Source organism: Haliotis rufescens, unplaced genomic scaffold, assembly GCF_023055435.1.
Source record: "Haliotis rufescens isolate VD_foot unplaced genomic scaffold, xgHalRufe1.0.p SCAF_1, whole genome shotgun sequence".
Lineage (NCBI taxonomy): Eukaryota > Metazoa > Mollusca > Gastropoda > Lepetellida > Haliotidae > Haliotis > Haliotis rufescens.
Window position 1 is genome coordinate 69,305,692 of NW_025963779.1, and position 27,051 is coordinate 69,332,742.

A 27,051-nucleotide genomic window follows, 5' to 3' on the forward strand; every position below is an offset into this window, starting at 1 on the left:
CGTTGATTAAGAGATCGTATACACATAAATGTGTCACGTAAGTAATCAGAAACATTCTGACATTCTGCGTACTGTTATTTGTTTACCATGTTTTCCAATGTAACAGAGAATTAGTCAGAAATGCAGATAACTAGGCCTACCGTCATCATTGTGCGTGATTTAGCGTCAGTCATGGCGTCACACAGGACGGAAACTTTTACGGCTTCTGTTGAATTTACCACATCATTGTAATGTAAATATGTGTAATTCCATAATTAGTGCAACGATACTCTTCCCATGAATATTCTCAAACGCGTGATCGAGCCAACAATTAGACGAAAGTACCTCTTTTAATGCTACAGTGTAAATCTGAATTTTGCTTTGTTTACATTTCAGCAAGTACAATTTTCCGAGCACAGTTTTCGTGTTCATAGCTAATTTATTTCGCATGATTCCATCTAGATAATTTGCATTGGTGACAAAGACCATTTATCCATTGTTTCGAAAATGTATGAGGAATTCAGGGATGCATGTATAGAAGCTGAGTTTGAAATATACCTGATCGAATATAGGCGTCTCATAATCGACATTTTGTAAACACAATCCAATATGGCAGAACGTACGCCTCGGCGTTCGTGTGTGCATATTTTCCAAAACATTCTAAACGATTCTAGGCTTATCAGCGACGTTTCAGAGTTATCATTAGTGATTTGATACCCGTGATCGCTAATATGCTATTTTTCTACTTTAAATATTCGAGTAAATATCCGATATTTAGATTTCTAAACACACAGTAGATTCTAAATATTTATATAGCGCCGTGAACTGTGATTTGGCGAGACTTACAATGTACCTAACTTTCAGTCACTTTCAGTAATTTTGAATTGCCTAAAATGACAGTAAATGATAAACAGAAGGGGGAATTCAAAACTGTGAAGATTCTGCGTGATGTATTTTGAATTTTATTCGATTTCGAAGTGAGGGTTGAAGAGAAGGGACATGTGTCGCTGTGGCAGCCAGGGGGTTTACACTCTGAAAAAACGATAATGTTGACATAACAACAGATAATGTAACTGATAATAATAATAACAAACAAACGCGCAGACGAGGACGAGTTTGTTTATTTTTATTATTAATTACACGGTCCTATTGTTCAATACAGACGTAGGTGAACATTCGACTGAAGCACGAGCAACTTATGAATGACTTACTCAGGAAAGTAGTCCGTCATCATCTGACCCCAGGTCATCACCATGGAGTAGCCAATCACGGGCCTGGAATTCGATCTCACACATATGTTTGATACCAGTTATCTCAAATGGGTTTCTCACCCACAGGTGTGTAAGAAACTACACTTAAATATTGTAATGCATGTCTTAATGAGTCAATGATTCATGAATGTATACCCATGAGAGAGCTACTTACCTCTGCACACCAAACTTTCTGTTATAGAGATTCTCAGGTAGAGGCATTGCTTTGGCACCATGGAGGTCTGGGTAAGCCAGTTTCTCAAATCTAAAGGCACTTTTTGTTGCTGAGGCTAAATGACTATGAACCCTGGGGTCATATATCAAGTCATATTCATCTATATCATCACTGCTGGATGACATGGGGCGATCATAGTCCTCCAGATAGTCATGGGGTGTGGAAATTGGTGTGATAGACAGAGCCTCTGTGAATTCAGGCTCCGATTTGCTTCGTTTTGATTTCTTTTCTTTTGTTGTTTGGGACTTTTTAGAATTTTTTAGCTTTTTGGAAGGCCTTTGCGAGGACTGGGCAGATTTTGGCAAGGGTTTGTTACTATTTGGTATTTGAAGATCCAGAGAAAAAACACTGGCACCGGTTTTCACATTCACTGCTGTAGCAGTTTCATTGGCCTGGAAGGGCCCATACCGCCCAAAGCTGATGTCCCGTTCTACATCAGGATGATGGTTGCTTATCCGACTCATGGCTGTGTCAGACTCACTAGTACCAAGAGGTCTGTGTGATGTCCGGCCATAACTGTCACTGATATTGGAGGAGGACTTGACTCGGCGGCAAGCAATGTCTTGGTAATTGTTATATGCACTGAGGAACATTGGTTCTGAGGCAGCAGTGGGAATCACCACTGAACTCAGGGGTTTTCCACCTGGAGTCTGCAATTATACACAGTACGTGAGAAAAAAAACATGGCTGTTAAATACAAACCATACATGGTAGGAAAACAACAAATATATGATAAATATAACTAATTCTTGAATTAGGCACCAGTACAGGGCAAAAACAGATTTTACTTAACTTGACCATAAAGTAGCACAAAATTATTCAAGAGGAACTTCTGGCCAGTACCATTCTTTAAAAGAACCAATTCAACAAAATTATATAATTAAAAAACACCCTTAAAAATTGAAATTCCACAATGAGTTTGAAAATTACTTTAGTCTGATTGGTCAGTCAGAGGTTTCAAATCGCATTTATCACGTCTGATTGAAACAACTGTCTTGATGGCATTATCATCGCGGATGGTAATATTTAAAAGTACTTCTATCTCAATCATTATTCAATCAAAATTCAAATTGGTATGGTTAAATCTACAGGTAACCTTGCTGTACATTGAAAACAAAGCATGTTTATCTCATAAATATTCCTCATAATGTTATGTCTTGGGTTTTTAAAGTAACATTTTCTTACCTCAAAATCATATTCGAATAGTTCAGGAAAGAACTTGTCATACATTCGGAGGTCTTCCGCTGATCTTTGTATCATTGGTTCCAGTCCATCCCCCTGCTCCTCATCAGGCTGAAAACATTCACACATACCATGAACAGCGGAATCTGTCGGAATCAGACTTGTGTGTGACCATAAGTTTAGTCCGGTGTAGACAAAGGTCTCGCTTAGTAAGATTGTAACAAGAGTTGCTATCCATACTGTCCTGATATGAACATGTGGGGCCAAAGACACAATTTTCTAAAAGTTTACAAGAATCTGATGCCTGTATTTATAAAACACATCAATTAAGAGACATACTTTTATAAACCTTTAATAAAACATGTATCCATTCTTTCTAATTGTTTTTGGACCCAAACATTTTCAAACCAGTGTCCTAACCTGAAGAAATGAGTGAGTATGGTTTTACGCCATTTGAAGCACTATTCCAGCAATATCACAGCCGGGGACACCAGAAATGGGCTTCACACATTGTACCCACAAGGGGAATAGAACCTGGGTCTTTGGCATGATGAAGGAACCAGAGCTCCAGATAAGCTTTTGGTGTTGTGGGTATTTTATTTTGTGGGTTCGAGAGCTTTATAGGACTCAAAAATACCACGATACTTCCACAAGAAAGTGTGATGGCAAATGATCATGATGTAACTGTCATCGTGGAGTTTGGCAAGGTTGACGGAATGCCCGTTTATAATTTAAAAATAAGTTGCTGATTTGCTTATCGAATACGCAGGGTTACTTCACAATATTTTGATGATACGCACAAGTTTTATTTTTGTTGCGTATCTGTAATGTTCGTTGCGTATTTGATACGCTTGGATTATATTTTACTGTGTATTTCTGCATTTCTGATGCGTATTTCACGCAGATACACAGCTTATCTGGAGCTCTGGGGAACCCTTTAACCACAAGGCCACCCCACCAACCCCTAACCTAAAGAAGGGTACACACTAATGTTATTGATAAATGTATTAATAATTTTTTTATTATTTTAAAGGGTAACAATAATATTTTTAGTGATATTTTTATAACTCATAACCTTGAACACTGAACTTTTCATGACATGTACCAAAAGAAATCAATTGGAAAAAGTCCATTGTGGAATAATTTCACATTTCAATAGTCATTGTGTGGTAAACACATTATAAACATGACCAATGGCAGCAGGCAAAAACTGTTAAAACCTCACAACAGTCCTGTATCCCTGGGTGCAAATTAGACATATGACCTACACAAAATATATCCATGCTCTGACCTGTGACACTTAAAGGGGAAGTGTACACGCAAAAATCAATTTCTTTCTTTTTCTAAACAAAACGCAATTTTAGAATTAGTTAGTATCTGTGTTTGAAAATATACACTCATTTTTTTCACAGTGGAAGTAGGAAGCTCACAATAGTGTGAAAATGTTATGCCGTTATGAGGCCTTCGTTTTTCGAGCTAAACAGGCCTGAGTTATCCCCCTTAGATTATGACGTAATTGGTGCCAATTTAACTGGGTCCCTGTCTATTCTGAACGCAAAAGATATCAAGTACCAGTTTTCGGTAAAACAACATGGCCTACGACACACTCCGGCGCAGTGGTGACTCAGCATAACACTATGCTGGCTGGCATCTGAGACGCTAGAATCACACACCTGTACCTACACCACCTGAAGCGGCTCTAACAAAGCATGATGACGTCATAATGTTTATCAATTGGCACCAATGACGTCATATTGCAAGGGGCATAAGCCATGGTGTTTTTGTTATGGAAATAGAACACTTGGTAAATGTGAAAAATATAAATCGTTTTAATGCAAAACATATGTTAATTAATTGTGATATTTTTATATTTTTGTCTATGACACTTCTAGGTTAACACTTTTATTGTGGAAAAAGTACAAGAAAATTAGGTTCATTTCCGTGTGAACTTGCCCTTTAACCTACCTCATCTGAGTGATCAGTTCGGAATCTTTCATCATCACTATCAATATCATCATCATCATCCATTGAGCTATGATCACTTTCTTCTTGACTTGGCACAGTACCAAATGCTGAAATATTACAGTCATGGCATAAGTAGCATAGTATCATAATTTATTACCTACGAGGGAAAACATATCAGGGTTAATGAAAATCATATGTGCCCTAGTGAAACATCATGTCACGAGACAAAATTGTATTGTTTCATTGACGGCATTGTTGACGTCATTCGATTCTTGTTGTGACATGAGGTCAGGATGACATCAAACTAGAAATGACGACATAGCTGAAAATTGCAGACATCATTTGACAAATTGTGGTTCAGCTGCTGTTGTGACTTGCTGTCCTTATAAGTAAGCACAAAAATTCGTCTCTGTATGTAGACATCTTCTTTGGTAATAAATCAAACATCATATTCGTGTTCATATCATACTATGTTTACGACACTCAGGGATACATTCTGGTATTTCCCATGCTCTCGCTCGGGAAATACCGGAATTTAGACACTTGTGTCATAAACATAGCATGACATGAACACGAATATGATATCATATAATGTCCTCTATAAGCATACAATGACATGACAGAAAACACATGGATATTAAAAGGGAAGATGAGTAGATGAGTTATCTACCTTGATAAATATTGACATCTGTAAGTATCATTATTACGGAAACTAAAACCAGGTATTACAAGATCAACATGATAATGCAGGAATTTATTCTTAATTTGACAAACAAATTGATAGCAATAATGTCTAACCCTACCTTGCTCATCAGACAGGCAGCATTCTGGGACATGGAAATCAGATGCCGGCAGCGGGTAGGACACACAACTCTGCACGTCAGCGATGGGCAGTTTGTTCCGCGGACAGCACTTCCTCATGATGATACTGGCCAGCAAGATAAGACTCTCCATCTCACGACAGTCGATCACCTCCTGGGAAGTCTCATACAGCACCCGGATACCCTCAGATTCCACAAACGCCTTCCTGCCAGATTCTGTGAACATGGTGAACAGTTTCACATGTGGAATGTGTGAGTCGATACACAAAGCAGAATATCACTTTGCTGGCGCATTTAGAGCATCAAACAGTTAGTATGGACTCACTACTTAGAGTGATTATTGACCAAACAAATCATAAACCTTTCAACAACACATATTTGAAAATATAATCAGCATTATTCTAGACTAGTACATGCAGACATACACACACACAAATATATATAAGTGCAGTAATCTTGGACGTGACCATTTCACTTCACCTAAGATATAATCAAGATATAGCTTGTAAACACAATGACTCCTAACTCTCTCAAAAGGCACTTAATCGCGAGCACACAAAGTCAGCAATCTAGCCCACTCAGCCAACGAGGCTTCCACAAAATTGAAGTCCGACAACTGGTCGTCTAGATCACATACTTTGTGTACCCCTCTGATAAACGTAAATTGGCACGGATCCCAATGCCAAAGGATATAACTTGTTGTTCTTTTTTTTTATCAACAATATTCAGGTTCTATCATGGCAGCCTGTAAATAATAGTCTGGACCAGGCCAATTAGTGGTTGACAGCATGTGGAGGTGTGATGACACAATAAGACAAGTCACATGTCCTGATCTCCACTGGAGTTTTCCTATACCTGACAGACTGTCTGGCAGATAAATTTAAGACTTCTTACATATTCAGTTTTATTACATATATCTATATATATAACGCCAGGTATAGAATCTCAAGTGATACCGTATATCGCCGTCCTTAAAGCAACCCCCTCTGTAAAAGCCTTTAAAATCGATGCTAGAATATATACCTCGTCTATAATGTGATCACACAAGCACATCATCAGCGCATACACAATCCCTACAATAAAAACGTGCTTGTCTTCCGCAGAAAAAATAACATCATATCCCTTCAGCGAATTCAGATAAACGAACAGGTGATAACAGTAAAACTTGGTCAATACAAATTTGAAATTTGAGATGTGGTATTTCAGCTGAATCAAGATGCTATTTGTCTCATATTTTAGAGATTTTTTTCATATTTGTAATGTCTGAATGCGGGCTGGTAACTTTGAAGATTGGCAGGCAACACTTATAGGTCACCTGCCCTACTGTCTCTGGGTTTTAAAATTACAGAGTGTGTACACCTGCTGTTTACAGAACTGAGTTTGTGTTTGACATTGGTTTCGGCTTTCAACAGTATTCAGTTATGTCATGGCATATCAGATTGAAGTTAGAGTAACGTTTTCAACAATGTTTTCCCAACAGACATAACCAGAATTAAAGTTAAATACAATATACTCACATCTTTTGAAAAGGGAATAACCTAACCAAAGTATGGGCACTGACAACGGAAACTTCACATATCTCATAAGTATATATGTTTACCACTTTGGTGTAACCTACCGCCCGGGATTTCAAACCCAGGGTCACAGGTTTCCAGCATACCTAAGGGATGCAACTCAGTACTGCAGTTTGCAGCACGTAAGATGACAGAGCCACTCCTTGTTCACAAATGGGACTTACTGAGGTTGGTGATGTTCTTGAGGATGTTGAGCACAGCCTTCCTGAGGTTGATGTGTCTGTGTTTGCTGTCTGTCTGATGCCAGTCCGTGTAGAGAGACAACACTGTGGGAACTCCTCCCATGCCAATAGTTCTTGCCGAATTGCTTTCTGTAACAAACAGATGCTATCATGTCAAGAAAAGTTTGTCAAGTCAAATAGCCTTTGCTGTCATTTTAGGCCAATGTATGACATGCCCATGCACTTCAAGTGAAAGAGCAGATGTAGTATAGCAAAGTAAGAAGTCAGACTTCCCAAGTTTGCCCTTACTTGATTTGGTGAGGTTGTTCAGGTTATCCAGGGCAAGCTTGAGAACAGCAGTGTGCTTCCTTCCACAAAGGGAGGAAACTTTGAACATGACAGTGATGGAACTGTGTTTGCCTAGGTAGGATGCATTTACACCTGATAATGAGAAAATCCATGTTTTATCAATGCTGCCAAACAAAGATATTCACAACAAATATGTCCATCGGCAACAACAGGAAGAATTAAGATCTTTTCAAAGGACCAATTCAACAAATTGCATATCTTTTTTGAATGAAAAAGGCAAATTTATTCTTTTCTCTTTCTGGACAAGTAGAGCTGACTTTTACAGTCCCATGAGGTTTGTTAATAAATCTGCATTAAATGTTGTAAGAAGCCAGCAATATAATGAGTGACTGCATAATCTATCACTCACTCTCTTCCTAACCATGCTAACAGTCTCCGGTGATCCGGGGGGGTGACTTTTGCCAAAATTTGAAGTACAAACACATTAACATTTTCATGATAACCAGTTCATCATAACTACTAAATAATATTGCAACAGTTAGATTTAAACCTTTTTGCGATACTATAGCAATATAGGCACACCTGTTCCAAAAGTATTGTGATAGTTTGATAAGTACCTGTATCGTCCTACATCTACTGTTATCTTAACTTAGCAATGTATGGCCATCGGGCTCAGGACAATTGTGATGCATCAATAATTTAGTCAATCATTATGCACCAACTAATAACAATCAAATTTCAGACCAAACGAAACATACTGTCATAAGCATGACAAGAAAGACTGCAAAGCTATTGTCCCAGAGAGTACATGGTGTGGAGAGAGTGCATCCCAATGGACTACTCACTGTTGTTAGTGTACAGCTTGAAGACCTGTAGTAGACACTGTAGGTTGCGGAAGCTGGAGCTGTTGCTCTTGATGAGACTCAGCGTCAACAACAGCACTTTGTTCAACCGAGCCTTCACAGCAAACTTACGATCTGGAATGCAATATTTCATTTTCAATATTGAGGATTTCTTGTGATTCCTTTCACAGTATTCTGCTCCATGACAGTGTGAGCCCATGTAAACATATGGATTATTGGATTATGAAAGTATGAAGCTGTACATTTAAATTGTTCACAAAAGATATTTGTTGGCCTATTCTTTTTTATCAAATGCTTGATGTCTCAAAAAGAAGTATGTTACTTTTTTCTTCTTCCTGCAAAGTGTGGTAACTAAGTTCAATATAGCTAGTATAAATAGGTCAAGTATAGGGCTGGGACGGGTAACTCGGGTACTCGGTAGGGCTGGGACAGGGTAACTCGGGTACTCGGTAGGGCTGGGATGGGTAACTCGGGTACTCGGTAGGGCCGGGACGGGTAACTCGGGTACTCGGTAGGGCTGGGACAGGGTAACTCGGGTACTCGGTAGGGCTGGGACGGGTAACTCGGGTACTCGGTAGGGCTTGGACAGGGTAACTCGGGTACTCGGTAGGGCTGGGATGGGTATCGCGGGTACTCGGTAGGGCTTGGACGGGTAACTCGGGTACTCGGTAGGGCTGGGATGGGTAACTCGGGTACTCGGTAGGGCTGGGACGGGTAACTCGGGTACTCGGTAGGGCTGGGATGGGTAACTCGGGTACTCGGTAGGGCTGGGACGGGTAACTTGGGTACTCGGTAGGGCTGGGACGGATAACTCAGGTACTCGGTAGGGCTGGGATGGGTAACTTGGGTACTCAGGTTGGGTGGGTCCCGAGTCGAACCCTGGTTAGCATGGTTAGTCATGTGACAAATTTTTTAATGACAATAACAATAAAATTCCATGGTTACACCAGTACATGTTGCTAATGTTCGCATTTCATTCTGATGATGCACACATTCCTTCTGAATTTTATATATTTTAGTAAAACCAAAGCTTCAGTCAATTTCAGTATATGCATCATCAGATCGTTTTACACTATATCAGAATACTTCTAGCCAGGGCTCTGGTAAAAAATTCCCAATTGAACATTTTGTACCCAACTTGAAACCTATAGTGGGTACCCGGGTAGGGTCGGGTAATAGGAGGTCGTACTTAAGTTTGAACCATGCATAATTGCTTCAATCCTACCTTTATGTCCAATCCTGCTGAGCACCATATGAATATTCATGAGGAGGTCATCAGCCAATGTCATGTCCTGTGCTGCCATCTTGAGGATCTGGAAGAGGACTGAGGTCACTCCATGGTTGACCAGGAGACTGGCCCGCTTTCCTACCTCTGCGTACAGAAAACACACACACCATTACTCTCCCAATCACCTTTGGCTTTCAAAACTTGGGAGGCGACTTTTTTCTTTATAGTGTGAACAAAAGTATATTCCTTAAAATCAGCACTGAGGAGCTTACAAGATGCAAGTGGCAATTTCTGACATTTAACTGCCTGAGAATTTAGACAATGCCTTTCTTAGCCTAAGGTTATGACCATGGTGACATTATGAGTTTCAGCTTAATTTAACTTTTGAACAGGCAAGATGACATCAAAGACAATATTACATTACGTTTACTGCAATCTACATCATAGTGACCAAAAATGATATAAATAAATATATTTGGTTTCTGAACATTAGCCTTGCCTAGAGCTGTAGGGAAAGCCCTACATTTACTCTTACTGAACCAACTTATTCTAAATGTTTATGTTACTTACGAGTTTTTCCGACCAGTTCGATGAGAATACCAACTACCCCTGCTATGACCTGATCATCTGATGTATTCTGCAAACACAGGAAATGCATGGTCATGGAGGTTTGCGCTAAAGAAGTGAACACCCTGACACAGATTCTATGTCTCAGGAAGCATATCCATCAGCACCTTCATACCAGGGGGGAGTGATTTGGTTTTAGTGCCACTTTGAACAGTATTTAAGTAATATCAATGTGTGTCAGCTTAACCTTGGAGGTAAGGTCAAATTTAAGTCCTGAAACCCACAAGCACAGCTATGATGCTAACAGAACAACAGTTATAATAATAAGAGTGAGTGAGTGAGTGAGAATGGTTTTACGCCGCTTTTAGCAATATTCCAGCAATATCATGGCGGGGGACACCAGAAATGGGCTTCACACATTGTACCCATGTCGGGAATTGAACCCAGATCTTTGGCATGCCAAGTGAACACTTTAACCACAAGGCTACCCGACAGCCCCCATATTAATAAGAATGTTAAATATTGACATCATTGGTGTTATTTTCAAGATAAGATATTATTGTTGAAATTTTGAATACTCGGATACTTGAGGAGAATCGCCTTTTTGGCTAGTGTTGGATGAATCATCTCTATTCCACCCTTCTAAACAGCTGGTCCCCCACGTTGTGCAGGGCAAGTTGTCGTACCTGTAGTGTAGCCACCAAGATGTCAACATTGCTGGACTGCTTCAGTATCAAGTCCCGGTGCAGCTTGTCTGGAGCAAAGGAGGATGCTAACACAGTAATACCAAGGCCACAAGAAATTAGTCAAATCCAAACATGGTTTACATATGAATACTTATCCTGCATTACTCCTTAATGCAGTAAATACATTTAGGAGTAAATCAGGATAAGTTTTAAAAATTAGTAAAATCTAAATATTTTTTACATTTGAATACTTATCCTTCATTACTCCTAAATGCATTTACTGCATTACTCCTTAATGAAGGAAAAGTTAAAAACTTTAACTATTAGATTTTCATCCAAAATATTCTAGGCATCTGTGTAAATTAAATGTCAACAGATGTGATTCACAAAAATGTTTGGTATTAGGGGACAATAAAATATTGTGAGGCATGGTGTTTGGTAGTGAGGAACGAAGGGATGAAATTTTACAATTAATTTCTAAAGGCCAAATAGTAAATTACACTGTAACAGTTTCTGATCATGACAATCAAACAACTTTGATATTTAGACTCTTGAATTCTTAACAAAAAATAATTATCTGCCACTTATCCACCTATGAAGTGCGAGACTTCGCACTACGTTAGCGTATAACATTACTACCCCTGATCAGTGTGCATTCCAACTGCATTCTCCCCTCCCTACAGTGTATACAGCCTAGGCTCATTAGCTGCCTGTAAGGGGCTAGGTCTTGCAATAACATCATCATCTAATCCTTGGGGATACCCTTTCACTGCTTGGAAGCCTTTTAAAAGAAAATCACTTGCACAATGCTTTATAGCCTGTGTAGCCCTAGACACGCAAGATTTGTTTGTAAGTTTAACACTGCACTCAATATTCCATCCATATGATGGCAGTCTGTTAATAACTGAGTCTAGACAAGCATAGTCACCTTTTACGACAAGCATGAGTTGCTGAAGACTATTTCTTATCCGGATCTTCACAGGTGAGAAAATAAAGGGTTAACACACCTATCAACCTATTCAGTTCTGCATTGCTTCAATAACTTGACTTGTGAGCTGTGGTATGCTCTAGACTGGGAGTGTGTGCCACCACACAATTTGTTATTGAACAAAAAAATCTGTTAGAAACTTTAAAAAAGTGTGTAGTGCAAAAGATGCAATCAGAAAACAGTGGTAAATAATTGACTATGGTAATACTGATGTTACAGAAATCTCTTTACACTGTACACTGGCACAACGTCAGCACAACATGTTAAGAAACTGTAACGATGACAACAACATGCCTGGTGTCAATCTGACAGCCATGACTGGAAGTGGTAGGCAAGTTACATGTGTCAGTATTTCACAGCAGAATACACATGAAAATATCAGTTGAAGACAATAAACAAATTATAATTATGACAAATAATATTGAATAATTTATTCCTTTTCCATGTTTACGGAAAACCACAACAGGCAACTAAAGCATAAATAGTGATCAGAATACGAAAACGTATGACTGTCCAGCGCCATGAGCATGATGGGGCACTGGATCTACCTTCAACTATGCAATTATGCCGTGAAATATAGAGATTCTTAAACACTGCATAGACTTGTGAGTGGGAAAACACACCCTAGCAGGCAATACGATCCCTATACCTTAGTCGGCATGAAATCTGGTGTAACTTGCGTTACATGTTTTCATGTATGACATCGTCACATGAATGACTGCGTAGCTGTAAAGAACAATTGAGGGCGACAGTAGGCCTCAAATATTTTCCACTTGTGGTCGTAGAGGGTCTTAGTAGAGGAGTGAGTGGGTATGTTTTACGCCGCTTTTAGCAGTATTTCAGCAATATTATGGCGGGGGACACGAGAAATGGGCTGCACACATTGTGCCCATGTGGGGAATCAAACCCGGGGAATCAAACCAAGTTCCTCAGTGTGACAAGCAAAGGCTTTAACCACTAGGATACCCAACTGCCCCTCTTTGTAGAGGAACAGTGACCCTCCATGAATACTCTGACCTCTGTAGATGCGCCAAACACAATGATGTAGGATTTCTGGCAACAGGTGGAGCAGCTCGGAGTGAGGCTGAAGGAGAAGATTGTCCAGTTGTGGAAGATGGTGGAACCTTCTTTCTGTGATTTGTATGTACCAACGTGGTGAACCAACTCCGAGTTTGCCAAAAGGGTGAGACCAAGAGCAGTGTCAGGAGACTGATGGATGTCAGTTTCTGCAGGACCTGAGGTAGAACACCAGCTTCGGAAAAGGTGGAGGCCTTCCCACGAGAACGCCAGATCATCGTGGTTCCATGCTTGAGGATCTGGGATGGGAGAGACGAACCGCGTTGAACCTGGTTGCTAAAAGGTCAACATCTGGGCTTGGGTCAAGTTAGAATATCTACCGACTGATACATTGTCCGACTGGATCATGAGATGTGACTACGAAGGAGCTCTGCCCAATTGGACACGGCCAGAATGACCGCCTTGAACTCGAGGCTCTTGATATGGAGTCTTTGATGGACCACTGCCCTGCAACCTGTAGATCATGGAAATGTGCTCCCCAACCCACAGCCAATGCATCAACGAATGTTGGGTCGGGACAAATGACCACAAAGACCACAGTGCAAACTTTTGATGTTACTAGTCACCACTAGAGATGCAGAAGGATCGGCAGGGAGATTGGTACCTGGCAATCGCCACTCTGAAAGTAGGGCATAAGGAAGCACTGGATCGGCCTAAGGTGAGTGCTTGCACTGATGTCAGAAGGCTGAGTAGAGCTGTTGCTGTTGCTGTAGAAGGTGTGGCTGTCTGAGAGCCAATGGTACGAGATGCTGTATCTACAAACACCTGTCCGGAGGAATGAACATCTTGCCCAGGTTGGTGTCAAAGAGGGCCCTGATGAACTGGAGCCATTGAGTGGGAGTCATCTCAGACTTACATTGACGAGCCACCTAGTTGATTGAGAAACCTTTGCGTAAACTTGTAATGGTGCAGATCTGCATTGGCCTGACTGCAATCGTCCATGTAAGACTCGAACACAAAGCTGGGATGACGATCATGAGCGGCTCGGAGAACAGCTATCCAAACGTGCGACCAACAGAGACAAACATCTACAAGGAAAGGACGTCAAAGCTCTTCACTGCAATGGCGAACAAAGGATTGATCCCGATGAGGAGAGTGGTTATAATCAGTGCGGGAGCCGAAGTTAGGATAGGACGAAGCATAAGAATAACGCCAGGGAGGATAGGATTCCAAGTGCGAGGGGTAGCTCACCCAGCCACTTGGATGGTCTGCATAATCATTGTACCGATAGGGATCCCAAGCGCGCAAGTCTGGTCGATCGATAATCGTAGGAGCAGGAATGATCCCTTTGAAGATGTTGATCCGTGTAACTGGAGGACGGGGAACGGCACAAAGGAGAAGAACATTAGGTCTGAATAGGAACCATGCTCTGAGTCATGTGGGACAGGAGTTGTATATGAGTTATTGGTAGTACCCTTGTGAGAGTGTTGATCCCCAAATCATCGATAATGAGAGAGTTGATCCCTTGACTATCAACCTCGAAAGTGTAGATCCCGAGAGTGACCTGAACAATGATCCTAAGACAGTCGATCCCAAGGTGAGATGTGTTCTGGTGAATGTTTTTTAAGAAGCTGGAAACTTTGTTTTCACATAGGAACGAAAGAAGGAATATATGCACATTATGTAATAATAATTGCAAATATGAGATTGGTTTTAAAGTTTTGAATTGAGAAAAAAATATACTTGTCTAGAAAATAAGAATAAAAAGATATGCAGTGAAAAGTGAGAAATGTTTCTAGGATCCAATCTTCCTGAGGCAAGGGTGTTAACTGACTATAAAAGACCAGTTTCCACCCTTGCCGAACTAAGCTGGAATTCTGGAGTTACATTTTGGCTGGACTTACAAGTCTATGCATAGGCCAATCAAAATCGCGCATTCAATTCATTAACAACATGGACCACAACGTGCAGGATTTGCATGTGTATCATCAACTGGGCGTCAGCAAATATTTTCCAAATATTTTCATGTTTTTAATCAAGGTGCTCAAATGATTTGATATACTTCGCGAGGTAAGGCCTGTTTTATTACAATATAAATCTTGATTATCGATCAGAACGTCTTGACAGGGCGTCGCCATTTTGTTTGAAGCAAATGCAAGTGATGTGAGAAGTGGAATCTGACTGGTCAGTAAGAGGGACATAGAAGGGACATAACTTGTAATGGCCACTGGTTGTGCTACAATTGAGCCTGGAAATTCCATCATAGTTCAGCAAGGGTGGAAAGTGGACTCTTAAAGTCAGTTAACTCCCTTGCCTCAGGAAGATGCTGGGATCCAATCCCATTTAAAAACATTTATCAACCAATCAGCATGATCAGGCAAACACTGCCATTCAGTTTGCAATGTACATGAACTGCTATCTTACCTTGTCCTGTGACGATCTGGTGCAACTTGGTGGTGACATACTTGATCTGCTGCAGATCTTCAACTGTCTGCTTCTTGCTGGACTTCCCTAATGTCTTCTCCAACAGCTGGAACAGGTTGCTCACCCGGGTCCTGCACACACAACACACAACTGTCCTTGACACGTCCAGCATGAACAATCCTGTCTCCCTTCGTTACATAGACACACAAGATATACCTCCAAACACCAACCAAACACACACAACACACAACTGTGCTTGACACGTCCAGCATGAACAATCATGTCTCCCTTTGTTACATAGACACACAAGACTTACCTCCAGACACCAGCCAAACACACACAACACACAAATGTCCTTGACACATCCAGCATGCACAATCCTGTGTCCCTTTGTTACATAGACAGACAAGATTTACTTGACAGATTTACAGACACTCCCAACTCGCACCCCCAGACACTCCCAACTCGCATCCCCAGACGCTCCCAACTCGCACCCCCAGACACTCCCAACTCGCATCCCCAGACGCTCCCAACTCCCACCCCCAGACACTCCCAACTCTCACCCCCAGACACTCCCAACTCTCACCCCCAGACACTCCCAACTCGCACCCCCAGACACTCCCAACTCGCACCCCCAGACGCTCCCAACTCTCACCCCCAGACACTCCCAAATCTCACCCCCAGTCACTCCCAACTCTCACCCCCAGACACTCCCAACTCTCACTCCGACGCTCCCAACTCGCACCCCCAGACGCTCCCAACTCCCACCCCCAGACACTCCCAACTCTCACCCCCAGACACTCCCAACTCTCACCCCCAGACACTCCCAACTCGCACCCCCAGACACTCCCAACTCGCACCCCCAGACGCTCCCAACTCTCACCCCCAGACACTCCCAAATCTCACCCCCAGTCACTCCCAACTCTCACCCCCAGACACTCCCAACTCTCACCCCCAGACGCTCCCAACTCTCACCCCCAGACACTCCCAACTCTCACCCCCAGACACTCCCAACTCTCACCCCCAGACACTCCCAACTCTCACCCCCAGATGCTCCAAACTCGCACCCCCAGACACTCCCAACTCGCACCCCCAGACGCTCCCAACTCTCACCCCCAGACACTCCCAACTCTCACCCCCAGACACTCCCAACTCGCACCCCCAGACACTCCCAACTCGCACCCCCAGACACTCCCAACTCTCACCCCCAGACACTCCCAACTCTCACCCCCAGACACTCCCAACTCTCACTCCGACACTCCTAACTCGCACCACCAGACGTTCCCAACTCTCACCCCCAGACACTCCCAACTCTCAACCCCAGACACTCCAGACTCTCACCCCCAGACGCTCCCAACTCTCACCCCCAGACACTCCCAACTCTCACCCCCAGACACTCCCAACTCGCACCCCCAGACACTCCCAACTCGCACCCCAAGACACTCCCAACTCTCACCCCCAGACGCTCCCAACTCTCACCCCCAGACACTCCCAACTCTCACCCCCAGACACTTTCCAACTCGCACCCCCAGACACTCCCAACTCGCACCCCCAGACGCTCCCAACTCTCACCCCCAGACACTCCCAACTCTCACCCCCAGACACTCCCAACTCTCACTCCGACACTCCTAACTCGCACCACCAGACGTTCCCAACTCTCACCCCCAGACACTCCCAACTCTCAACCCCAGACACTCCAGACTCTCACCCCCAGACACTCCCAACTCTCACCCCCAGACACTCCCAACTCGCACCCCCAGACACTCCCAACTCTCAACCCCAGACACTCCAGACTCTCACCCCCAGACGCTCCCAACTCTCACCCCCAGACACTCCCAACTCTCACCCCCAGACACTCCCAACTCGCACCCCCAGACACTCCCAACTCGCACCCCCAGACGCTCCCAACTCTCACCCCCAGACACTCCCAACTCTCACCCCCAGACACTCCCAACTCTCACTCCGACACTCCTAACTCGCACCACCAGACGTTCCCAACTCTCACCCCCAGACACTCCCAACTCTCAACCCCAGACACTCCAGACTCTCACCCCCAGACACTCCCAACTCTCACCCCCAGACACACCCAACTCTCACTCCGACACTCCCAACTCGCACCCCCAGACGCTCCCAACTCTCACCCCCAGACACTCCCAACACTCACCCCAGAGTCCTGTCTTGTCCCTTGTCCTCTGTTGATGCCATAGTGCTTGACTCAGGGGGACGTCCTTGTCCTAGCAGTAGCCACCTCAATCAAACCATGACTTCAAAACACCAGGCATCCCCTGAAAATAGTCCCACATAGTGGTGGTAATCTCTGTGGTGCAGGTAGCAATGGAAATCAATAAGATCAGAAATAAACAGCACTACAGGGGGCTGACAGATTTATTGACGAGATAATGACCGATAAAGATAGTCTCATTGGCTGCTGGGAGATTGAAACAGTCTGCGGAGCAACCAGTGGCATATAGACACTTTCACGTTATTATCTTAATCATGATTAAAAGTTAGTTTAGCTAACATAATAATTGGTCCAATACAATACTGTCTTTTGCAATCTGGCTGGTATTATACCTTGCGGGGAAATAGTACGGTGGTACAATATAAGTCGTTACACAACCCTGCAAAATTATTTGCAATACAATACAAACAATTCGTTTACCATATTGTACAGAAAATCATAATGCAAATACTGATATAAGCTAGTTCATCTGACACGTCTAGCAGTCCACAAAAGAAGGTTCTGAAATGGACTATGCCTATCAGTGCCTGGGTTAGAATAGGTCTATAACACACAGTTGTTGGTTGTAAGAGGCGATTAAATTGGATCGGTTGGCCAGACTCAGTGACAGTGTAAGCTGTCCACCGGTCTCGAGGAGCATATGGGGCCATGTACCCTCCATGTTAGTTATGTTTCACCAAGGGGAAGATAAACTGACTTAGAGGGTACACAAACCCATGTCACCTAGGGGACAACAAATCTATCTTACCACATACTAATTATCGGTAAGAATACCACAGTTAGGCATTTCTTAGCAGATGACAAATATAAAACAAGCTTTATTCCCTCTTGATCTATATCATTTGGAAAATATCGTAATGATCCGGAAAATGGCATCCTATATCATTAATTCGAGACACAAAATTGATGTTGGTATGTTGCAAATGTCTTGCCAACAGTTTGGCAGTTCAAGCAGGATACATAAGAACTGTACCTTACATGGAAAATAATAGAATGGGTCTCCTCAGACAATCAGAATCAGAGAGAGGAGAGGAGAGAGAGGAAAGGTTAAGATTAAAAAATCAATGTTCAATTTTGGGTAAAATTTAGTTTTAAAGTTCAGAGATACATTTTGTATGGATGATGACTCTCCTTTTCATCATTTAGCATGATTTACAAGAGCATCAATATATATATATATGAAATTATAATTTTCTTTTGTTTGTTTGTTTGTTGTTTATTGCCACACACTATTCCAGCCATATCTATGACAGCGGTCTGTACATAATCTGGACCAGATAATCTAATTGACATCATGAGCATCAATCTAAGCAATTGAGATACGATGACATGCATCAACCAAGTACCGTATTCGATGTAATAAGCGCCCATGATAATATTTGTTCATATATTGGCTAGTGAACAATCCCAATTAGCACCCCTTCAGATTGATCAATGTACACAAGACTTATTTATTGTGTATAATACGCACTCGTGTGTTATATGCACCCTTAATTATGAGCAATTAAATTCGGGAAAAAATATATCTGTCTATATTAACATTTCAGGCTGTCAGCATAAAACACGAAATTTAAACTATTTTTAATTTTGAGAGTGCCCTGGGTGCTTATTACGTCGAAAGAGGTAAGTTAATCTGACCACCAGATCTCGCCTCCTATACAAGCATGTGTTGCTGAAGACAAATTCTCAACTGGATCTTCACAGGGTTTTAACTTTTTATAAAATTTAACAGTGAATAAATTCAGAAAGCACCAGTCCAAATCAAGTAACCAAGTACTCCTGTGGCACATGTGGCCAATTTCAGATAGTTTAAATCCGCTGGAAAGATGCCAGAATATTACACATCTTAGGCAAGACAACTTGGGTGGAATTTGGCCAGTAGGTACAAAAAAGTTTTTTAAAAATGCATTGTACATTGTTTATTTGGATCCCTAGCTTAATTTAAATCTTGGCCTGGTTTTGGTCCTGAGAAACATGAAAAATATCATAAAACTAAAATCTGACTTATAATGAAGATTTAATCAATGTAAAAAAATCTGTTTTAGTCATATAAATTTCCCTTGCATTATTTTTATTTTGAAAGCCATCTTTACCGTCAACGGTAGAAAAAACGTCATGCTGATTTTTTTCTTCTGAATTTTCACTTTTTAAGGTCAGGGGATCTGTAAACCAAACAAAATAAAAAGTAAGCCTTACACAGGAACCTGGGGAGTCACAGTTTGTGAACAACAAATCTGAAATGCACACAACACAATTCCCCTGCCTACCCAGTGAGTGTAGTTTCCCCTGCAATATTGATCTGATCTGCTGGCTTTTCTTCCCTGACACTTCACCTACACCAGGGGCCCTCACATCACACACAAATACCACACACATCCAATATACAGCTAATTAGTTCACCAGCCTCAACGCTTGCCACATGAAATCAATGAACCACTTCTAACATTCAAACTGACAGCTTAATCAAGTCATTGTTGGAGGTGTAAGTGTGTTTAAATATTTAGCTAGAATTTAGACAAGTTAGATATCAGTTACTCAAGGCAGAATGCCATGACTGAGAAATATGATCCGATAATGTAATAAATTACACTTAATACTCAATAAAAAATAGGCTAATTTAACTATTTTTTTCTTTCTGAATAATTAGCAAAACTCAACAGCAAAACTCTTTTGCTAAACAATGTTGAAATAAGAATATTGTATATTATTTTTTTTGTTTATTAATATCAACATTTCCACAAAAATTCATAAAAAAATTCAATAATCACAAGCGATAAAGGTTACATTACAGGTACTGATAGAGTGTAGTACAGTTACTTTGTAAGCCAAAATGAAGTGGGCACCCCTCGAATTATTCTAGCTTGGGCAGGTTTAGTTCTACCCCACATATCACCATCATAACATCACCATAATAACGTCAGTGATATGTCACAGGTATGCCACAGTCGGATATAGAAAAGCACTAATTTTCAAACTCTCTGTAATCCAAAAAACTTTAAATGTATACGTATTCAAATTCTATAGAGTTTTCTGCCCAAATGAATTGCCACACATACTTTGAATTTTGTAGTTTCTGGTTCAAAGGCAGGGCTATTCTCATTAATGTCATGGCACATTTAAGGCAAGGAATCAACACATTAATTGGTGAAGCATTAATTTCATGATTTACAGCACTTGGATTAAACTGATGTCGGTCAAAATCTAGTACTGCATAACATGTATCAACTGAAACATGGTGATATAAAGTGAGGCCTAGTGAGGTCCATGCTTAAAGCACATAACAATAAAAAGTCATGAAGGAGACAGTAAGTCTAAAGTATGAGTATGCAAAGGAACGTTTGCCATAGTGTGATGTCCGGATATTTGGTATGATGAGCAAATTCTTATTCTCTGAGAGGAGTTTAACTCATGCAATCATAATTGTGATCTTACTTTACTAAAACACTTCCTTGACTTACAGTAAGTTACACATGTTATGAAATATAAAGATTGAAAGTGCCTTGGGTATCAGTAACACAAATTCAGTAAAAACAATATCTTGTATTTATGCAAATCATGTACACAGCATGAAATCTTTCATCAAATATGTACTTTTTCCATTATTTGTTATTATTATTGCCATCTGTGTTGTCAGGCAGACTATTTGAGGCCAAATATACCAGCACTATCAATTCAATATTATAACCAACAACGGGTAGTTGATGTTGAGTGGATAACCATGATAACACACAACAGACCCTGATAATCCACAAAAACAGAGCTTCAGGGTCCCGAACCTTTCTGATAAATCAATAACGTTAAGTATGTTGAAGTCTGTGAAGTACTGGTACTAGAGATTTACGGGCACCCTGGGTCAGGGTGGTATGCCTGCCCCCCACTGGGACACACACCACACCACACAATGCACAGGGACCACTTGACTGATCCCAATACAGTATGTCCATGATATCTACCTACCCTGCCTTTGACAAACCTGCATTGATACTTCAAATCTGGTCATTGTAGTTGGAGTTTACTGCTCGGGGTAAATGATATCACGTGGAGATTCAGTGATAAGAGATAAAATATAACATGTTTGGTAACATTGATTGTACAAATGTGTTCATAAGACGATAGTGTATGTCTGTCATTAGCTTGACGGTCCTTTACTATTGAGTCTGTGTTAAGAAGCCCATCATTAAAAGCTTTTAAAGACTTGAATTTAGTTGAAATGACTCTGGATTATGTTGAAAAGTTCAGGATATAAGACACAAGAAAAACATGAAAAGGATACGTGACATGGACATGAACACTATGAGATCAGAATCAGTCTAAATCCTATATGTTATCTACAGGTTGACTGGAGTCAAGCTAGGAAACAGTCTTACAGTTTCACCATTAAATATGTCTACATCTAACTATTACTTGTGTTGGGAAGTGGTTTCAAAGTCATGATTGATGATTGGATCTATCATCAAAATTAATGGGTGTCATTTTGCTGTTTTACAATGTTAACTTCAGTAAAACTAGATCACTCTTAACAAAAACAAACACAAATGTTACATCAGCACTTTATATTTCAAAAAGACCCTGGACTCACTCTTTCTCAGCTTGTTTTCCAAGTACTAATTTAAGTAGTAAGTAGTGAAGAAACCTTCTCAGGACACAAAACTATCTCAAAATTAAGAGAGGAGCAAATTTGTTTGTTTTCTATTAATAAAAATTGTGTTAAACTGCTTGGTCTTTTAGGCCTTCAGATCAATCTTTGATTCTTTCAATCAATCGGAACTCAACTAACACTTACCATTCCTGTTATGTCAGAATCTGTTTAATACCAATATTTAGATTAGAACCAGCAATGATTACATGTCCAATAATCTACACAACATAGTGAGTAAGTGGGGTTAACGCCGCTTTTAACAGTATTCCAGTTCTATCACGGCAAGTCAGCTAAATGTGGGAGGAAAGCCTGAAGTGATGCAGGCCTTAGACGTTCACCACTTTGGTGAAACTCATGAGCACAGGTATGGTGCTGACAAACCTAGAAACATAATCGGGGCAAAGTGGGATTCGAACCCACAATCATAGGATTCTGGCGTGCCCAAGGGACGCAACTCTGCACAGCGAATTGCGCGCCTAAGACGACTGGGCCACCTGTGCCCCCTACACAACATCGTACAACAAAGACAATTTCACCATCATGTAACATGTCTACACTCAACCATTACCACTCCTGTTATGTCAGAATCTGCTTATCCTTATGTTTGCAGTAGGACTTTCCAGCTATTACCCATGATCACTGTTGACCTCTTCCACTATTGCTCTGTCTGATCAACGACCACCTCCTGCTGGGCCTGTGTGAAATCCTCTTACCATAACTTATTCAACATGTTCAATAGCAGTAATTATTACAGGGGAATGACAGTCCTGCACCATGACTGTGTAACATATTTATTTTATGAAAACAAAACCTATCTAGATATATATACAAAAGCATGTCTAGCCAGCTCTAGCCTGCTGTATTCCATCCATGAAATCAGCATCAGGAAATTTATTGTTTTAATTTTAGAGGCGAGGTGAAATGAGGTGAAATGGGGTTTAACGTCGCGTCCAAGATTATTGCGCTTATATAGCGACGTGCATGTACGTGTGTGTGTTTGTGTGGCTGCTTGTACTAGTCCGGACTGATGCCGATTTATAGTGCTAGCTCACTGAGATACCATGGCACAGTTTAACATGAATACCCCACTCAGACACAGTATACTGACTCCAAGCCAACCAGTCCTTGTTTTAGTCCCTTAATGCTGAGCGCCAGACAGGGTAACAACAAGTACCATCTTTTAACGTCTATTGGTATGACACGTCCGGGGATCGAACCCCGGACCTTCCGCTCTCCGGGCGGACGCTCTATTACTAGACCACGGAGGTGGTCTTTTAGAGGAGAGAAATGCATTGTGTAATAAAAGATTTCATAGGCTATATGTTAGGGAATGAAGAAATAAATCAGTACTATTCACCTCAAGTCAGAAACGAAGCAAAACAGGTCATGTAAACAAGCTTTGTAATTTGCTTCACACGTTCAATACATGCAATGACCTTCTGTTTTCCTGGTCAGTCTAGCAGAATTGAGTGGAACTTTTGTCAATTAAATATTTTTAAATGCCAATGCTTCTTCATAAATCTTGAACGCATACAGACATGGTTTATGCATCAAAACATAGCATTCACACCGCAAAAATGTAATTAGTTTCAACATGTTTAAAGTGATTGTTCTCAGAATTGAGCTACACACAGCTCCGTCTGCTAGGCAATCATTGAACCCGAAACTATTCAAACACTCTGATCTTATGGTCAAGTTTATTGTTTAGATGAATTTAGAAGATGATTACAATATAAATACAGTCAAGACTCATTAATCGGACACTCATTAATCCTACGATCAGTTTTATCCAACATTTATGAAGGTAACTGATAAGTCAGTGCAAATTAGACCTGTTAATCCGACAATCTCGCACTTCCGTGTCCGACACACCTAATTTGCAACAAATTGCTGAAATCACTCATTAATCAGTCACGTTAATCCAACACATTGATCAGCGTACTTCGCGGTCATCTGCCCATGAATACACAGACCCATGCTTTGATGCGAGATGAGTCAGCTAGTGGCTGAATATTACAATGGCTGCAGAGAAACTAGCGTAACAATAAACAATAAACCCTTTCAATAAACAATCTCATTAAAACCAGATCTAAGTTCTCCATACTCCTGAGGACATCCCATTACAGGTCTCGTTAGAACGACCTTTCGTAAATTTTGACCGACCAATGAAATGACTAACTGGAAGTCGACATTAGCCAATAAGAAATCAGCTTTCTTGAGCTTAGCGACACTAGTTTTAAACTGGCGACTTCCATTCCAGACTATGCCTCCAAAAGTATCCTGAATCAGTCATACAGCCCGTAACTGTAGTTCAGAATGCCCTGTTAAGTTTTTTTGAGGCTGCATGATTAGAAAACATATTCCGCTAACAAAATAACATAACAGTATCCGACATACTCATTAACCCGACATAGTCATCTGCCACCAACCATGTTGGATTAACAGGACTTGACTGTATAAGGTTTTAGGTAAAATGTCACAGCATCAAAATAGCACCAAACGAAACAGTGACAAATTGGATAAAACAACACCTAGCTTGGTAAAAAGGGCACCTTGACCTATATATAGACAACAGCAAAATGTTAAAATAAAACTATGTTAATAAGATTTTGTTTAAATAAACATGACAAGAATTGAACACAATATAGGATGTATTCCAGTGTACTTTTTGTTTAATACAAAAAGTTTACAAAGGGCAAAGAAGTTATGCAGCAGTTGCAAATTCATTTTAAACAATAATTCATATCATCAGTTTTGCTAAGTTTGACTTTCACTTACACTTAAAAATGTCATATCATGTACACAGAAAGCCATTTCAGCATTAGAAATTGGCACTAGTCCTGTAGTCCATGCCAAACTGCCCAGTAGTAAGGTATCAGTAGAAATTTGCCATTTGTAAGGGTTTTGCTATATGTTACAGTGTATTATTATTTTAAGGACTCGTGGACAAAAAATGTTAGTTTCTACAGCTGCATTTTTTAAATATGTGATGAATATGATGATTTATACTAAAATTCTTTGTTGTATTTATTATGTTGCATCACTGAACCATTTCAAAACACTTGCGAAGACACTTGACATGCCTGAATAAATGACTTATGAAGAAAGCACACAAAAATGTAAACATGGTAAACAAAGTGAACTAAAGTTTATAATCAACATGTGGAATAAACATGGTAAATAAATATGAGAAAGTTGAGATGTAGTGCAAGCTAACTGTGAGAATGTCTCCAAAAACACACAGAACCATCGATGTACTGTTCCTTTAAGAATCTTGTCCGTCTGTGCGGAATAAATGCCTGTTGTAGGTGTTGGGTGAATTATGGTAAATAATGAAATGATGCAAAGCACATGGTAAGACAGTATTTGTTTTCTCTATACAGCGAAACCTTGCTACTTCTGACCTCGTTAGTCTGGAAACCCCGCCTTCAGGACAATCTTGTTCTGAACGACTGTATATATCCAATGATTTAATACCCCATAGCCATGATCTATTATTCTGGAAATTTGTTAATCTGATGTATAACAGAACATAAACATCCTAACTATATCAACGAATATTTAAATTATGAGCCGTTTTCTGATACAAATCTAAGGTCTACTAATGACGAGATAATGTTTCTGTATAAGGAGACGCATCGTTGGTCCCTTTCTTCTCATTCGATACACTTACACAAGTCAGAGTTTGAGCACATGCGCTTGATTTGAAGTGTTCAAGAACTTTACACAGCTGGCAAATGACCAATGTCACTCTAACTGTCCACAGAATAGCTGAACTCCAGAACTGTCAACAGTCATGGTGTGTCGTGTGTTGTTAATTAAAAATCGACGAACAAACATAACGGTGCAATATTTCTTAACATCTGCTTTAAAGCTACTATTAACCAAAAGAATATAACTTACAGAGATATTGCTGATTAGGGTTGTATTCTCAAAAACCTTCTTGACTACGCTGACGGACATGTAAACAGCTTCATACGAATGTAGAGGGCGCAGTAAACTTGGATATGTCTCTAACATTATATTCAAGCGAATCGCCATGTCGCAAAGCAAAGAGAAACCCCGTTTACTACGATTAAGAGTTAAGAGTTACCTCCCCTTAACCAGTGCGTTGGCAATCTAGACTTTCTCCAAGCGTTTCTTTTGGTGGTATTATCAATATTACCGCAGAATATTTTGCTGACTTCTGTGCAACGTGTATACAAACGGTGCGGTTCTGCAGGTGTCAGTCCTAGATGTAGGATTTGTCTGGAAATGAAATCATCTCAAGTCGAACTACCTGATTACCTAATGTCGGCCTATTCATGTACCTAGTAATGTCGGTTGATAAATTTCATTCCGATATATTATGGAAATATAATTCATAACATAGATTATTTGACAAATAATTAAAACATAACTAATGTTATATAAGACATATTCAGTTATAATGTAATTTTGTTCGTTTTTACTTCTATTAAATATACGTATCCTTTTACGATACATTTTAATTTATCAATACGTTTCAGTCTCCAATTTCTTAAATAAATTGTGAAAAGATAACTATAAATTAGTAAATAATATATAGTATCTTGCGACAGCTTGGCATTGCAGATTGACTTGCATCCTCGATTGCAGTATATTATATCTCCATTCTAGTATGATGAATAACCATTGCATGGTTGATTTCATGACAGTAGCAGAAGCTGTCAATAATCGCAATAGATGCTGATGTCGGTTTAAATAGTATATTATATACATGAAACATTTTTACCAGCGACAGTGTATGTTTTATGTATTACAATCAAAACGCGATAATAACTAAAAGTAAGTGACACAAATAATCTTTATATAAGCAATTACCATTGCATCTATTTACATTTCAAGTGGCGATAATGTTGTAGTGTGCCGACTCACGTACAATTTTATATGATAATAATAA

General features: G+C 40.5%; 1 protein-coding gene across 1 annotated transcript in view; it reads right to left on the bottom strand.

The window, feature by feature from the left end:
- Positions 1–26,122, bottom strand: part of LOC124134070 (cytosolic carboxypeptidase 1-like) — a 44,093-nt gene extending 17,971 nt beyond the window's left edge. The window contains exons 1-13 of the mRNA XM_046498702.2: positions 26,034–26,122; positions 17,414–17,534; positions 15,250–15,380; positions 10,821–10,888; positions 10,138–10,204; positions 9,565–9,711; positions 8,322–8,453; positions 7,477–7,608; positions 7,171–7,317; positions 5,415–5,648; positions 4,612–4,718; positions 2,650–2,757; positions 1,405–2,114 (exon numbers count right to left, since the gene is read on the bottom strand). Of these exons, the coding sequence (XP_046354658.2) occupies positions 1,405–2,114; positions 2,650–2,757; positions 4,612–4,718; positions 5,415–5,648; positions 7,171–7,317; positions 7,477–7,608; positions 8,322–8,453; positions 9,565–9,711; positions 10,138–10,204; positions 10,821–10,888; positions 15,250–15,380; positions 17,414–17,454 (2,024 nt within the window). The 5' untranslated portion in view covers positions 17,455–17,534; positions 26,034–26,122. The remainder of the gene's footprint in view (positions 1–1,404; positions 2,115–2,649; positions 2,758–4,611; positions 4,719–5,414; positions 5,649–7,170; positions 7,318–7,476; positions 7,609–8,321; positions 8,454–9,564; positions 9,712–10,137; positions 10,205–10,820; positions 10,889–15,249; positions 15,381–17,413; positions 17,535–26,033) is intronic.
- Between the last annotated feature and the right edge of the window lie 929 nt (positions 26,123–27,051).